The sequence below is a fragment of the Rattus norvegicus genome, chromosome 11, assembly GCF_036323735.1.
Source record: "Rattus norvegicus strain BN/NHsdMcwi chromosome 11, GRCr8, whole genome shotgun sequence".
In the NCBI taxonomy this organism is placed as follows: domain Eukaryota; kingdom Metazoa; phylum Chordata; class Mammalia; order Rodentia; family Muridae; genus Rattus; species Rattus norvegicus.
In genome coordinates, this window is record NC_086029.1 from 40,708,063 (window position 1) to 40,722,629 (window position 14,567).

Sequence of the window (14,567 nt, forward strand, 5' to 3'; positions counted from 1 at the left end):
TCCTAATCTCAACTACAAGGGCGTTTTGTGCATCAAGTGTCTAGCATGGGCTAATTTTATTTATATTATAGTATTTATTATCAAAGAGAAACCAGAAAGTATGGAAGGGTGGGGGGTGAGGGTCCATGTAATGTGCACACCCATTCCCACAGAATCCACACACTGAGAGTGCGCACGCCAGAGAGAGGGGGGGGAGAGGAGAGGAGAGGAGAGGAGAGAGGGGAGAGAGGGGAGAGGAGAGGAGAGGAGAGGAGAGGGGAGAGAGGAGAAGAGAGGAGAAGAGAGAAGAGAGGAGAAGAGAGGAGAAGAGAGAGAGGAGAAGAGAGAAGAGAAGAGACAAGAGAGGATTGTCATTCATAAACTAAAATTACCAGATAATGTCTTTACCAAGGGCATGTTAGAGAAGGGAGGAAGGGAAAGTTTGGTCTAATATAAGGTGACAAGGTGAGATTTTTCTCTGAGTCCCAAAGTCCCAGGTCCTAGAATTCTTGATTTAATTGAAAACCTCTCAGGCTTACTCATTGGCATAAAGGGTGAATGTACAAATTTTAACCCTCAACTTTTATTTTTAACCACCCTTCCAAATCGAGCAAACTTTCTATCTAGGTTATTTTATTTTCCCTTTAAGAAATGTGTGTGTTTCTAAAAACCATGAAATACAAAAAACCTTTCTTCTGAAATGGAATTAACTCTATTTTCCTTCTTTTACTTCTGCCCTTAGAACATTCTTTTCAAATGGTCAGGTGTGTCTTTGCTTACGTGGTCGATGAGTTCTTTTACCATCCCATTCCATTCCCCTTTGTCATTCTGTGCTCCATATTTGCCATCAGGAACCAGTTTAACATCGTAAAGAAAACCCAGGATATTGGACAGTTCTTTCAGCAGATCCAGGCAATATCCTTCAAACCTGTCGTTTCCATACAAGGGCTTATCGGATTTCCTGTACATCACGTAGGGCTCTTCCTAAGTGAAACAAACCAGGTGTGGAAGATCCGTTATCATGAAAAGGAACGTGTTCTGTCAGTGCTGGAAGACGTGTCACATTGGAAGGTGACTTTTAGGAGTGGAAAGTATGGAAGTCAGTTGCTTACATTCCCGTTTCTGCTAAGCTTGTTACAGAAGGCACTGTTACAAACGCCATTCTATATTTTTCTTTCTTTCCTGCCTTTTTAGATGGCAGCTTTTTCTTTCACTGTGGTGGTAGGAGAGAGGAGTAGTGGATAGTGTGACAGAGACATAATTATGTTCGAATTTTGAATCTGAGGAGATAGAAAATCTCAGCACACACTTGGGTCCCACATCCTCCTTCAGGTGTGACCGTGCCTGAGTTTCCTGTGTAGGAGTCCACATGCCTTAGGCTTTGGTTTACGGCTGTCTATTTATAAAGGAGAAATGAAGACCAGCACATAGAAGTCTTTAATTTTCCAAACATCAAGTATGCTAAACATTCTGATTTTTCTCCTTCCTTGGGAAATGTAATTTGCATTTCAGAAGAACTTCTTATTTTAATTAATATTATATTAACATTTCACACAGGATTTTTAAAAAAATCTTTAAAGGTTTATTTTTTCTTCATTAATTTATTTGTGTATTCGCTTTACCTGATGATCTCAGTCCCCATCCCCCTCTTTCCTCCCTGTTCCATTCTTTACATTGTCAACTACAGTCGTACTTTCTTTGCATACTGGTTGCCTATTTCCAGGGTTTCAGTCTTTTATCAGTCTTATAGTCTTATATGAAATCGCCTTGGGCCTCAAATATGATAATACTTCCCTATCTTATGAGTAATGGCTGCCTTCCTACCACACATCTGTAAACTTACTAATTCTCCCTTGAGTTAGTTTTGTTTTATACCATTATAATAATTACTTTACTGATGTGGTGCCCTGTGTATGGAGGCTCCTCCTCTTGGAAAGTGACAGTTGGCTCAAGCCAATGCAATAGAAAGTTACTGCCCAGAGTGGCATGTGCATGTTTAATCCTGGCATGGGAGGCAGAGGCAGGTTTGAAGCCAGCCTGGTCTACCTAGGGGAGTTCTAGGGCAGCCAGTTCTACACAACGAATTTTGTCAAAAACAAAAAGTAAAACAAGACACTTCTCCCTCCAAAACCCGTTTCCATAAGGTGGTTGCAGCAAAAGTGACAGCCAGAAGGAAGCACAAATTAAAATCAGGTTTACTTTAGGTGAGTAAGTCTAACAAGGCAACTTCAAAGAAAAACAGGTGAGCGTCACACAGTGAATGACAGGAAGCAAAGCCCTAAAATGCAAAGTTCATAGTGGATTGGGCCTACTTAGTTCCCATGGGAAAAGAAAGGAAGAGAGAGAGAGGCCAGCTAGTGCTCAGTGGCTACCTGGAAATAAGATCAGGATTGCAATGGGGTCAGTTGATACGAGAGTTCTTTCTAGAGGTATGAGCCAACGGAGAGGAGCCAATGGCAGTAAGAATGGAAACAGTGTTCAGGGACCTGTTATACCTGGACACTAGGAAGATCCAGGGTAGAGACAAAGAGGAGTTGGGAGTGTCACCACAGTCCCATGCATCTGGAACATAGGTGTATGGCAATAGACAGTGCAGGAAATGTGCTTTTGGAAAGACATGGACAGAACCATTGATGGACATACAGGGGTCACAGGAAACAACCTCCTCACTTGCTCACCCCCTGAAGCCCCTTCCCTGGTCTTTTTTCTAAAGTCAAACCAACCAGTTCAGTAGGCAGGGGACAAAGTAGCCCTGGATGGGCTGAGCAAGGGAAGAATGGAGCTGAGAGTCTAGAAAGACGAAGAGTCTGTGGAGAGGTTTCAAGCGCTCACATTCCATTCCTTTAAGCACGTACGGATGTATGCTTTTAGCTCCCAATTTAAAATATAGACATATGCAGGGAGCCTTGCCAGCCTGGAAAAGACAGAGGAAGGATCATTTTAGGTCTGTGGGAGTGTGGACAAAAGGCCGGAACTTCACAGCTTACCAGAATAGTGGTGACAATGAGTGTGCGGTTAGCCAGCGAGTCCGTGATATTGTTGGACCTGTCTCTGTTGCCATCCGTCATGTTCAGCCCACTGTTGGAGTTCCAAATCCCAATCTGCACAGAACACAGGACGTCAGAGGCTGCCTGTTGCCTGCAACAGCATTTAGGTTAAACAGAGGGCCCACTATACCAGGAATGGAACCAACGATTACACCCTGGGACACGAGTGCCTCACAGTGGCGACTACTTGATAAAGGAGAGTTATACCATAGAATGATGGGGGGTGTAGAAGCTTAAATCTGAGCTATTTAAGATAGGTGCAGGAGGCATTTTATTTTTTAGTTAATCAATCTGTTTATATAATAATATTATAATAATAAAATCATCATCATCATCATCATCATCATCATCAGCAGCAGCAGCAGCAGCAGCAGCATCAGCATCATCATATCATCATCATTTATTTTGAGACAGGGTTTCTCTGTGAAGCTCTGGCCAGAACTGGCTTTGAAGACCAGGCTGGCCTTGAACTCAGAGACCTACCAGCTTCAACCTCCCAAGTTCTGGGATTAAAGCTGCCACCACAATAGCTTGAAATGTTTCCTTTCAACTATTAAGCTCATTGCTGTTTTTAAAAGTTAATTTTTTGGAGTAAGTGATTATGAGATTTTTTCCTCTGTAGTGTGTTTGTCAAGCACCTATGTCCTTGTGTCAAGTACAGCTGTGGACATTGGGGGACACAATACACAGCAGCAGACAAACACTTCTACCCTCGTTACATTCTGATGGCATCAAACATCATGTGACTAGAGTCAACACCAGTTCCTTCAGAATGCGTGATTGCTGGGAAGGGAAGGGAAGGGTGGATGTTGGAGGGACTTGGAATTGGAAAAGGGAAGGCACATGGGATAAACTACATGGATGAAGGCTTGGCAAAGTTCAGGACCCATCCTTACTGAGGAACGGATGCTGAGAAGGAGTCCCTCTTATGCACCCCAGTAGGACCCAGTATGCACCTCTGCCTAAACACCCTATGTCTTTCATAATTATTACTTGCTTATCTGTCTTTTGTGTACTCTTATCATTGATTCTTCCAGTAAAGAGCTTTTATGATTCATTGAATATATGTATATATGTATGTGTATGTGTGTGTATGTATGTATGTATGTATGTATGTATATGTGTATGTGTATGTATGTATGTATATGTGTGTATGTGTATGTGTATGTGTGTGTATGTATGTATGTATGTATGTATGAATGTATATCGGAGAGTCAGTGGTGATTGTTGGTATTCAATAGACTCTATTACCCTTAAAAATGATGGTCTTCAATCCTCCAGTGGCCTGGTCACTGCTAATGTGATTGGCCCTATTAAATACACATTGATCATTCCTGATGCCCCAAATCAAACTTGTCCAGAATCACCTGACCTTAGTAGATGTGTCAGAGTCAAAACAGAGGTGAGGAGTAACAATGTTTAAGACTTATTTTCCAGCTAACTGTGTAAGGTGTGTGGAATTTTGCATGCCTACATGACATGAAAGCAGAGAGGATTTTGGGAGAGATAAGGAACCATTGGGAGAGGAGAACAAGACAGTGAGAGTTGGGAACACGGTATACTTGTATATATGTATGAAACTGTCACAATGAGACCCATTGTTTTGTATGCCACATCAAAGAATTAATACAAAATTAAATTTAAACGGCCAATTCTTTAACCAGCATATGCAATATAATCAAATGTATAGTTAGACTTGAGTCTGTCCTTCGAGATCTTACTTCGAAAATGAAAATATCTCAAAGTTAAAAACGAAATCAAGTCTCTTCTGTTCTCAAGAAATTCTGCTAAGGGTTACTAAACCCATACATCGATTTGCTTAGCATCTGAGAAGACCCAGTAAAGAGCTTGGAAAATTGAGCTACTTGGCCCAGCCCTGTACTCACTCACTGCCACACTCTGGATAAGGGATGTGTTTCAAAGTCAGACAGAAATAGGCAGGCAGCGGCCGTGTGGCGTTAAGCAGGGTTTACCTGTCCTGAATTTCCTCTCTATAGACTATAAGGGTGCTGAGAAGATCAAAGGAGATGGCAGATGCAGAAGTGTTTGTGTGTGTTAAGAGATGCACGAATAATCATGCAAGACATGTAAGTGCCCTCCCCAGCAGTTTCTTCAAGCTCACCATGGGAAGCAATATGGAATCGGTAGTGATCATTTCTTGTTAAATTCAGAAACCTTAAAGGAAATGTGCTATGAAAATCAGGGATGTCTATGTTTCCAGCATTTAGACAAGTTCACATGGGTAGGGGAGATCTGTGCTTGATACCTAAATCCTTTTGTTTATATCTTATATATAACTTAGCAGTTTATTGGCTATGTGACCTTGGACAGTGGATGAAGCCTTCTGTGCCTCAGTTTGATCACCAGCTAAATGGAGAGGAAAATGCTTTTAGAATTAGTTTTAAAGACTCATTTGTGTGTACCTGTGTCTCTAGGAATGTTTTCAGTGTGTGGGAGAGGGTGCCTTCTGGGGCCAGAAGAGGGAGTCAGATTCCCTTTAGCAGTTGTGAGCATCTTGATGTGAATGTTGGGAGTAGAACTCCAGTCCTCCGGAAGACCAGCAAGTTCTCTGAAACCACTGAGGAATCTCTCTAGCCCAAAAGGGCCTTCCCACCTTTGTTTGCTTTGATTGACTCCCTAATGTCAGCATTAGCTTGCCAGGTACCTTCTTAGAGATATATATTCTTTGAGAAATTTCTAAGAACTACAGTGCATTCACACACACACACACACACACACACACACACACACACACACACACACACACACACTATTTCTCTCCTTCATACAAATCAGGGTTAATTTGTTGGATAAGTAAAGAGATGAATGGAGGTGAGTGGAACACTGGGTGAAGCAACTGTTTGCAGAGAGGATACTGAAAGGAAGATGGGATCTGGGCCAGCACCCTTGGGAACCCTTCGGGACTTTCAGGGCTTCTCGTGATGAGGTGTGTAGTCACACTGTTGATGGGAGAGCCTCTGTTTGCTTCTGTGAGGCATACTCATGGGAAGTTGGACTTATCCTTTCTAACCTTCCCTTCTTAAATACTTTTTGAGGCAGAACCTTGGCTTCTAGGAGACACACATCAAGTTAAACATATTGGTCCATTCATTCTTATCCGAAGGCTGTACTGTTCAGGAAGACTATGTTCAAGGTGGGCCCTGGGCATAATTTCAATTAAACATTGACATAGGCACCAAGAAGTACACAATTCAGTTTTCAATCAAGTATTAGAGAATATGCTTATGGTCTTAGGCATTTTTAAAAGCAGGATGTATTTGAAATCTTACTTTTATTAATGTTAAGTGTGTGTTTAACTATTTTTCATCTTTAAAAATGGTATTATTGAATGCTGCTGTAAAATTCTCTTCTATAATAAAACTTTAGACTGTAGACAAATGTCCTCTCCTGCTTTCCCCCATCTCTTTGTCTTCCATCAGAAATAGAGGGGTAAGCAAGGTGTGGAGAGACCATTGCTACTGTCCTGAAGTCGGATACCTCTCCAAGCCCTGAGAGCACAGATCTTTCTCTGTATGACCAGGGAGAGATGATAATCTTCCTGCCTGCTTTCCTGCAGAAGTGGTTCCAATAAAGACAAAACCAGAACAAGAGTCAAGAAAAGGCCAGGCTTCTGCCCTGACTTTACTTCTTAATTGAAATAAATGGACATGTTATCAGCAAGCCAGTGTCTCCGATGAGGTGGGACTCTGTGATGCACTGAAACGTGCTTGCTGGACAGAGCTGTGCAGTTACCCAGATGTCCAGATGTTGGCCTTATGGTTGGTCTTGCTCTGCAACCAGGGAGGAATGACTCTAGGAGGCAGAACACCAATTTTCAGACTGTGAAGCAAAGACCTTCTTTCATTGTCTAAATTGGCATGAGGAAGTAGCCATTTGGTATCTGGGAAGTATTTATGAATGAATGCCCAGAGAATATTATTCAGACTTTTAAAACGTGACAAAATAGGCAATTTTAAGAGAGAGTCATTAGGGTCTATTTTAGAGTCAAAGAAACATAGAATCTAAAATGGCTGCGTTCATGCAACCAGGCATGTATGGGGAACAAAGTAAAGGGAACTCTGTTTCCTGTACTTCGAGCCTCCTTAGAGCAGGGGTTACCTGATAATGATCCCCTCCCCTCTTGGGATGAATTGCAGGTGAGCTATCTGGTAATTTAAATAAAGTTCTGGTGCTGAGGAGAGTTTTGAGGTATGAGTACGCTGGAGCGAACTGTTAAATAAGACAGAGCCTTCTTGGGGAAGTGCAACTTGTTGGGCTTGAATGAGTCCCTGGGCTGGAGCCCCCATTCCTGAGAAAAGCAGGTGAACCAGGGCCTACTCAGCAGACAGTGTGAGCAATGAAGGGTTAGCAGAGATGATGAGGAGGGAAAACATGAATCGGCAAGGACACGATGTCACCTCCTCAGATTGTGGATGTGCATGTTACAGAGTAGCATGGTCAGGGTGACTGCCCGCTCCCTTGAGGCTAAATTCAGGGCCCAGACTCTACGCTCTAGCATATTTAGTTTGAATTAATTCAGCATTCATTGCATAATGTGCTGGGAGTATCAAGCTCAAATAATCGGCTGCTTCCCAAACGGCAGGTAAGTGAGGAAACTACCTCAGGTTCATCAATAAAACAGCACACACACACACACACACACGCACACACACACACACACACGCACACACACACACACACACACGCACACACACACACGCACACACACGCACACACACATGGGGATGTTGAGATTTTTGGCCACTAGTAGAAACTGTTTACAATTTCTGTGACTCGGCCAATCAATTGAAAGGCGGAAGTGAGTCTGAGGAACCGTTCAAGCTGAACGACCTGAAGTAATTTAAAGTCCATCCATCAATCAAAAGAAATTTTAGCAGCTGGTTTTAAGGAGAGAGAGAGAGAGAGAGAGAGAGAGAGAGAGAGAGAGAGAGAGAGAGAGAGAGAGAGAGAGAGAGAGGAGGTAAGAGTGAGAAGAAAGGCCAGCAGTGTGTCTGTCACTGGGACACTTCCCTCACCAAGCCTTTCTTTCGGGTATGTAACATCTGCTTATGTAAATCTGGGCACAGTCGCTGGCAGTGTGACCCCGTACAGGGAGCTATGAAGTAGTAGGTCCTGAAACTTACAGGATAATCTCATTTCCCTTCAAAAGTTCTCTGTTGATTTGTCCTCTGGAAACTAGCTCTAAAATAAATGTCAAGACAGTACACCCCGATAACACAAAGACAGCTTGTGAGAAAGGGGAGTTTCTGAAAATGGCCCATATTTCACAGTTGGGCGACATTGAGGAAAGTGTCCTTGCCTGCAGAGGCCTGAGTCTATCTGCCTAGTCTGATGGATCCAACCATGTTGTTTTCATTACCCTTAGGGGAGATATTTCGTGGTTTGAGAAGATCTATAAATGGGCCTCTGTCTGTGTTTGTCACTGTTACCTCCTCACAGTCTCTGCAGACACTGATCATTCCAGTTCATGTAGGGGGAAAGAATTATTTACCCACCCATCAATCATTAGCCCATTAATTGTGTACTTCCAATTTCTGATAAGGTTGGTATACCAGACGTGAACACACTCTGTCTCCCTGCCCCCTCCCTTTTATGTAGTTCCTCCCCTCCCAATCTGCATGCATCTGGGAAGCCCCTGGCTTGGTAAGACTGGTAGCGTGCAGCCACCCCACCCCAAGTGTCCTGCAGTTGTTGTCTGGTACAAACCTTCTTCCACACTTTATACAAGTGTTTAGACACTTCACCAGAGGCCTGGGGTTTCAGAGGGAAAAATAAAAAACACACTTAATTAAAATGCAGCAGGGAACTGTGACATATATAGTCTTCATCACACTCCTCACCTCTTATTTGGGATTTTGCATTTTAATTCATATAAAGACCAACAATAGGTATGATAAGGAAAGGAAAGGGAAGGCTGGGTGTCACGGAAGTTACATGCTCTTTTCACACAACATAAAGTAAACGGAAGCTCTTGCGAATGTTCACCAGTATGCTGCAGGGTTAGAGGATAGTCACCATGCTTTAAGAGAGCTGTTAAAAAGAATTCATGGTAAAAACAAAAATCAGTCATTACACACACACACACACACACACACACACACACACACACACACACACACACACACACACACATGCTTCCTAAGCTATACAGAGAAACATGCTGCATGATGTATCTTTGATTATGAGTCTGCAGAGAATAGAGAGCTGGCTGCAGAGCATGGATAGACATTTGATCATGGTTCGCCTGTGGAGCTGGCATGGGAAGTGTGAGCGTGTCTTCCCTTAGATCCTGAGGGACATGTTAGCTTTTCCCACTGCCTTCAAGACTCAACCAGCAATCTCAGGAACTGAGGCCAAGTTACCTGAAGAAACAAGGCGTTGCAAAGGTTGAAGAGATAAGAGACAGATAGAAAATACTTTTGTCTATTTGGATTTTGCGTTCGTTGGGAAAACAGCAATTCAATGTGCATAATGTCGATGTGCATATCAATAGGTGAGGAGACACCACAGTGCATTCTCTCTACTTTATTGCCTGTCTGAGCCAAGGAAAGGCATTCCCTTAGGAGCTTTACTTTGTCCTTCTACACACTCAGAGGAGCCAAAAAGGAGGAAAGGAGTGGGCCTAGAGAAGCAGATACGCTCTCTTAAGTCACCATAAGCTTTTAGGTTATAATAAACATTCTTCTTTGTTCCCTCTGGCCCAGGTCCCATGCACAAATATGGACGCAGGTAGCTGCTTTGGGCTCTGTTAAACCAGCAGAGGAACCCAGCAGAGTGATGCTCAAAGAAGGGAGAAGGAGAGGAAGCAGCATTCTTGAGATAGGAAACCCACATACGCGTGTACTCTCAAAGCTGTGAGCTAGTTGTTGTTCTCAAACATCTCAACACCCCTGATAGCCTTCTATACCATCTAGACTAAGTGATTAACAGTGCTTAGGGATAGGGTGTGCAGGAAAAGGGCAGTTATAATCTGCCAAGGGAGAAAAAAATGTGTCCCAGGAAACAATGAAACAGATAAGGAAATGTTACCTTGTATTAAAAAATAAAACCAACCATTTGAAATTAAGCAAGGAATTAGCTGTTTCAGAGTGCTTTTTTTATATTGAGTACAACATTGCCACTGTCATATGAAAATGTATTGATCTATGGAGTTCTGATACCCAGGTAATTGCTTTGTACCTTCCTAATCTTTTAGTCTTTAAGGTCCTGAAGGCAAATCCTCAAACTATAATGCTGTTTGTGATCTGTGTACATGGATAGTAAATTAAAATCATAAAATATATTGAGCAGCAAAGTTCCTTTATCATTACTTAACAGTTTACATTTGTGTTAGTCTAAATAAAAGCTAAAATAAAACTTGAAACTTTGAAATTGAGACTTCCAACTAAAATAATCTTAAAGTGAGAATCCAGCATTAAAATTACAATTTTTAGCATTTGTCCTAAATTAAGGATGCCATGTTAATTTGCTCCGTTTCTATACTATTTTATTCCATCCCTCTGTCACCAATCTCAAAATAGGGTTCAGCTAAAATTAATTTCTGAGTAACCCTTGGATGCATTGCCATAGATAAACCAGCTGCAATTCCTACAGTTTCAAATCTAAACCCGACTTTGTACAATCTGCATGAAATAGGCCTAGCCATGCCAGGGCTGAAGGTTATGTAACAACAACACGTAGTTGCTTTATAGACCAAGCCTTGATAAACATTAGTTAGTGTTATTAGTATGATATACATTATAATCTGACAGTCTATCCCATCCGTGCCTACCTTCCAACTGTGAGAGAATGAGTCAGAGTGACGTCTGTTAGGGAAAGTGCTAGGAGAAGCCATTTTGTCATTCTCCAACCTGCCTGTGCCATTTCGCTGAAATTCGTGAACAATGTTCTTTCATGAGTGGTTAATTTATTCATCATCCGGGAAGTTACCTTTTCAGTTCCTTCCTCTTTGAGACTGATAATGTCCAGGTCAAAATCCTTTCTCAAGCCATCGGTCTTATTGAAGGTGATCCGCCCAGTCAAGCCGTCCCACCGAGCCTGAGGACAGTTAAGAGCGGAGTGTTATTACCTGGCACTTATCATGCTCTCAAGCCCATCAGTAGTGAGTGTCATGCCTCAGATCTGTCCCAGTGTCTGGTTACCCAGCCACATCATGAATTCTGAGCTGTTGCCTTGGTTCACTGAGTTGGAAGTGGATCACTTTACTGTTTTATGAATCCTCATTAATTGCCTGAGCCCTAACATTTTAAACACAGTCAGTCCTGTCATGATGGTAGTCTAAACGGGCAGGAAGCAAAGAGTTGCTATAAAGTCATCTGTTTATTGAGTTAAAAAAAAATCCAAGAGGTCGAAGCATTCTGTTGTCCAAGGTCAGTTTAACCCCTCATCAAGGGGAAGTGCTTCTTACCTCTTTCTGCCTCTGTGAAAAAGATATGGCACCACTGACGTTCTTGAATTTTCAGGGCATTCATGATTTATATCTCTTAATATTTAGGAATTTTAGTTCCTAATGGCTGCTATAGCCCGTTGTTCTCATGTCTACGTTTTCTTTTGCATTTTTTCCACTAATTTATTTATTTATTCACTTTACATCCTGATCGCAGCCCTTACCCCACCCAGTCCAATGTAAGTCCAATCTGCTTCAAACTCACCAGGAAGCCAAAGAGGGACCTTGAATGCCCAATTCTCCTGCCTTTCCCTGCCAAGTGCCAGGATCAATAGTGTGTGAGTCCAGACATGGAGAACTTGTTGGCTTAAAACCATTCTTCTGTAAGTGCTGTTACAATGTTGGCAGAGCCGTGTGCTCTGGAGGACCTTTCTGGAGGTTTCCTGGAGGCTCTTGAGGACACTCTAGCTGTCTCTTCTTGTTCTTGGTGGTTTCCGGCACTCTGTGTCTTGAGGCCACAACCCCTGCTGCTGTTTGCATGAATATCACTCTGCTTGGGGTTGCATTTAGAGCCACCACGTGTGATGATGGGTTATTTCTCCATCCCTTCACCTCTCATTCAGGCACACAATTATCATTGATTTTTGTGTGATTGTTTGTTTGCTTAGTCATATAAGGAACCTGGGATTAACAGGTCCCTAGGATTAGGATGCGGAAGTCCTTCCCAAGAGCTATTATGGCATTTATATAGGCATCAACATGATTTGAAGAAATAAAATCATAATTACTGGCAACTTTTGATGGTTTCATTAAGCGATAAAGAGTGGTTTTCAGGCTTCAGGGTTTTGGTGACTTTTGGCCATTTGGTTTATTTGAGTTTCATTGTAAATGACCTCAGAACTTTGTGCACATTTCCAAGATTTTCCTCAATCCCAGCTTTATGAACTCAATCTGATTGGAGTAGTGTGAAGATCCTGAAGGAGGCCACTAGATGGGATGTCATTTGCATTGTGTTTCTCTGTTATACACAACTCCCATATGGCCAACAAACAGTGGAAAGAACATGGATTTTCCATATGTTAGGGCAAATTTAGGATGTGTGATTCCAGGCATGTTATCCAACCTGAACCTATATTGGCCTATGATGTCAGGGCTTGTGTGAGGATTAAAGGACAGCCAACACAACACTAATATCTTCTTAAATTCTGACAACTATTTTTCAGTCATCTCAAACTTGGTTTTATATTGGAGGTTGTAAGGGTTAATTTTCTATGTATTTGACGAAGCTACAGCCTGCACATCGATCTAGTTGGTTGTCATTGCTGGGTGGTCCTGCGAAGGTGTTGACAAAACAGAATCACACCAGAAGCAACTGGCTTTATTTATTCCTTTTAGTATTTGTTCATGTGGAAATAAGAGCATCTTCTCTGTATCAGGGACTTAGCTGGGAATGGAAAAGGGTACAGCTCCAATAGTCAGTATGTTAATGGTCTACAACGCCACCCCACTAATGTGAGGAACAGAGTCACACAGTGTAATGAAGAGAAAGGCAGGGAAACAAACACACAACATATATCCAAAATACATAGAAAGAAAGAGTAGAAAAAAATGTCTGAGGTTTCAAAGGCTAAGCTAAGACTCACCCCTGGGCTAAAGCAGGAAGTGTCAAACACATTGTAAGTTTCCATGGGCCCTAAATTTAGAGTGAGGAGTCATGAGACACAAGCCCTGTATGAAAGGTCAGCCCGTTAATAAATGTTTTATGAACCAAACTAGTTTTCTTGGACCATAGAGAGGTTCAGGAATCACTGGACGACTCTAGTAGAATAGTCTCAGGGTCAGATGCTCCAGGAAGATTACTTTGCAGAGTTAGTAGGATTATTTTAAGAGCAGGGCAGTCACATGCAGGGGATGAATTAGCAGGCAGTTATCATAGAATAATATGTAGGGAATCAGTTCATATACTCACGTGTGAACAGAGGAACAGCATGCCTCTCCATTCCTCCATGCACTAACTTTCACACTATTAAATGTGAATCTGTGTAGTTCCAGAGTCTAACGTACATCTGTACATTATACATATATGTACATCACACATACATGTACATCACACATATATGTACACCACACATATATGTACATCACACATATATGTATACCACACATATATGTATATCACACATATATGTACATTTTGTGTATATTTACATATAGTGTAAAGTTCAAAAGAATAATCAACTTAATATCAGAAGCTAAAGTACTTAAAGTAGTTGTATTTTCTGGTTACCATTTAGCTAGGATGGTTGTCGCATCAGAATTACATATGACTTCTTGGTAATACTAGAGGCTAAATATGTTGGGAAGAGACGAGGCACACGAAGACTCCAACCTTCCCTCTGGAACTGGATCAATTCCCCAGCACAGGAGGATAGTTGTCTCTTCACATTAGGATATGACATTAGGATAGAAAGCCTAGGGCTTCATTCCCTGGCTTTACACGAGGGTGACAGACAACAGCAAACAGTGGTATCAGCTTTAAAATGAGGCCGCACTGACTTTAATGTGAGGCCACTGATGAGCCCAGCAGGCTTCAATTGGATAGTTATAAATTGATGGTGGCAATGACAGTCTTGATTGAACCAAGTGGGTCACAGGACCTGACCAAAAGCCATGACACTGAAAAAGAACTAGTAGGGAAGATGCTAATAAAAATGGGAGAAAGACAGGGAAGTGTGTGTGGTGGGGGAGAGTAACTAACATGCAAAGAACAAAATTAATTAAAAATAACAATTTAAAAAAGAACTTGACATTGCTACAGCCAATTGTGACATGGCTTGCTATGCTAGCTGAGATACAATGTAGAGATCCCACGGACATGACAAAAGCAACTGATGACATATGCAAGGGACTCGTTTTGCATGTATCTGCACAGCTCCTGCCATCACAGTCCTCTACCCCATAACAAAGCCATCTTTGCTTTCCTGCTTAGCCACCACCTTCTTGTTTTAAAGCCAAAGTCAGTGCTGCCTTTGTGGAAATTAAAGCTACAAATTATCTACAGTGTTGGAGTTACTGCAAATGCCTGGTGTCTGAGGACAATTTATCTAAAGCTTTGCTTCTGGTGAAATCTCTAC

At 42.0% G+C, this 14,567-nt stretch overlaps 1 protein-coding gene across 12 annotated transcripts in view; it reads right to left on the bottom strand.

Moving 5' to 3' along the window:
- Window positions 1–14,567, bottom strand: part of Grik1 (glutamate ionotropic receptor kainate type subunit 1) — a 400,993-nt gene that overhangs the window by 52,089 nt on the left and 334,337 nt on the right. For 7 of the 12 annotated variants that reach the window (XR_005491017.2, NM_017241.2, NM_001111117.1 and 4 more), the window contains exons 8-11: window positions 10,977–11,084; window positions 8,754–8,798; window positions 2,967–3,080; window positions 760–963 (exon numbers count right to left, since the gene is read on the bottom strand). Coding sequence is in view for 11 of the 12 variants with exons in the window: in NM_017241.2 (NP_058937.1) it covers window positions 760–963; window positions 2,967–3,080; window positions 8,754–8,798; window positions 10,977–11,084 (471 nt within the window). In the remaining variant the exon portion in view is untranslated. The remainder of the gene's footprint in view (window positions 1–759; window positions 964–2,966; window positions 3,081–8,753; window positions 8,799–10,976; window positions 11,085–14,567) is intronic. The other 5 variants (XM_006248053.5, NM_001111114.1, XM_063270448.1 and 2 more) reach the window with 1 other exon arrangement.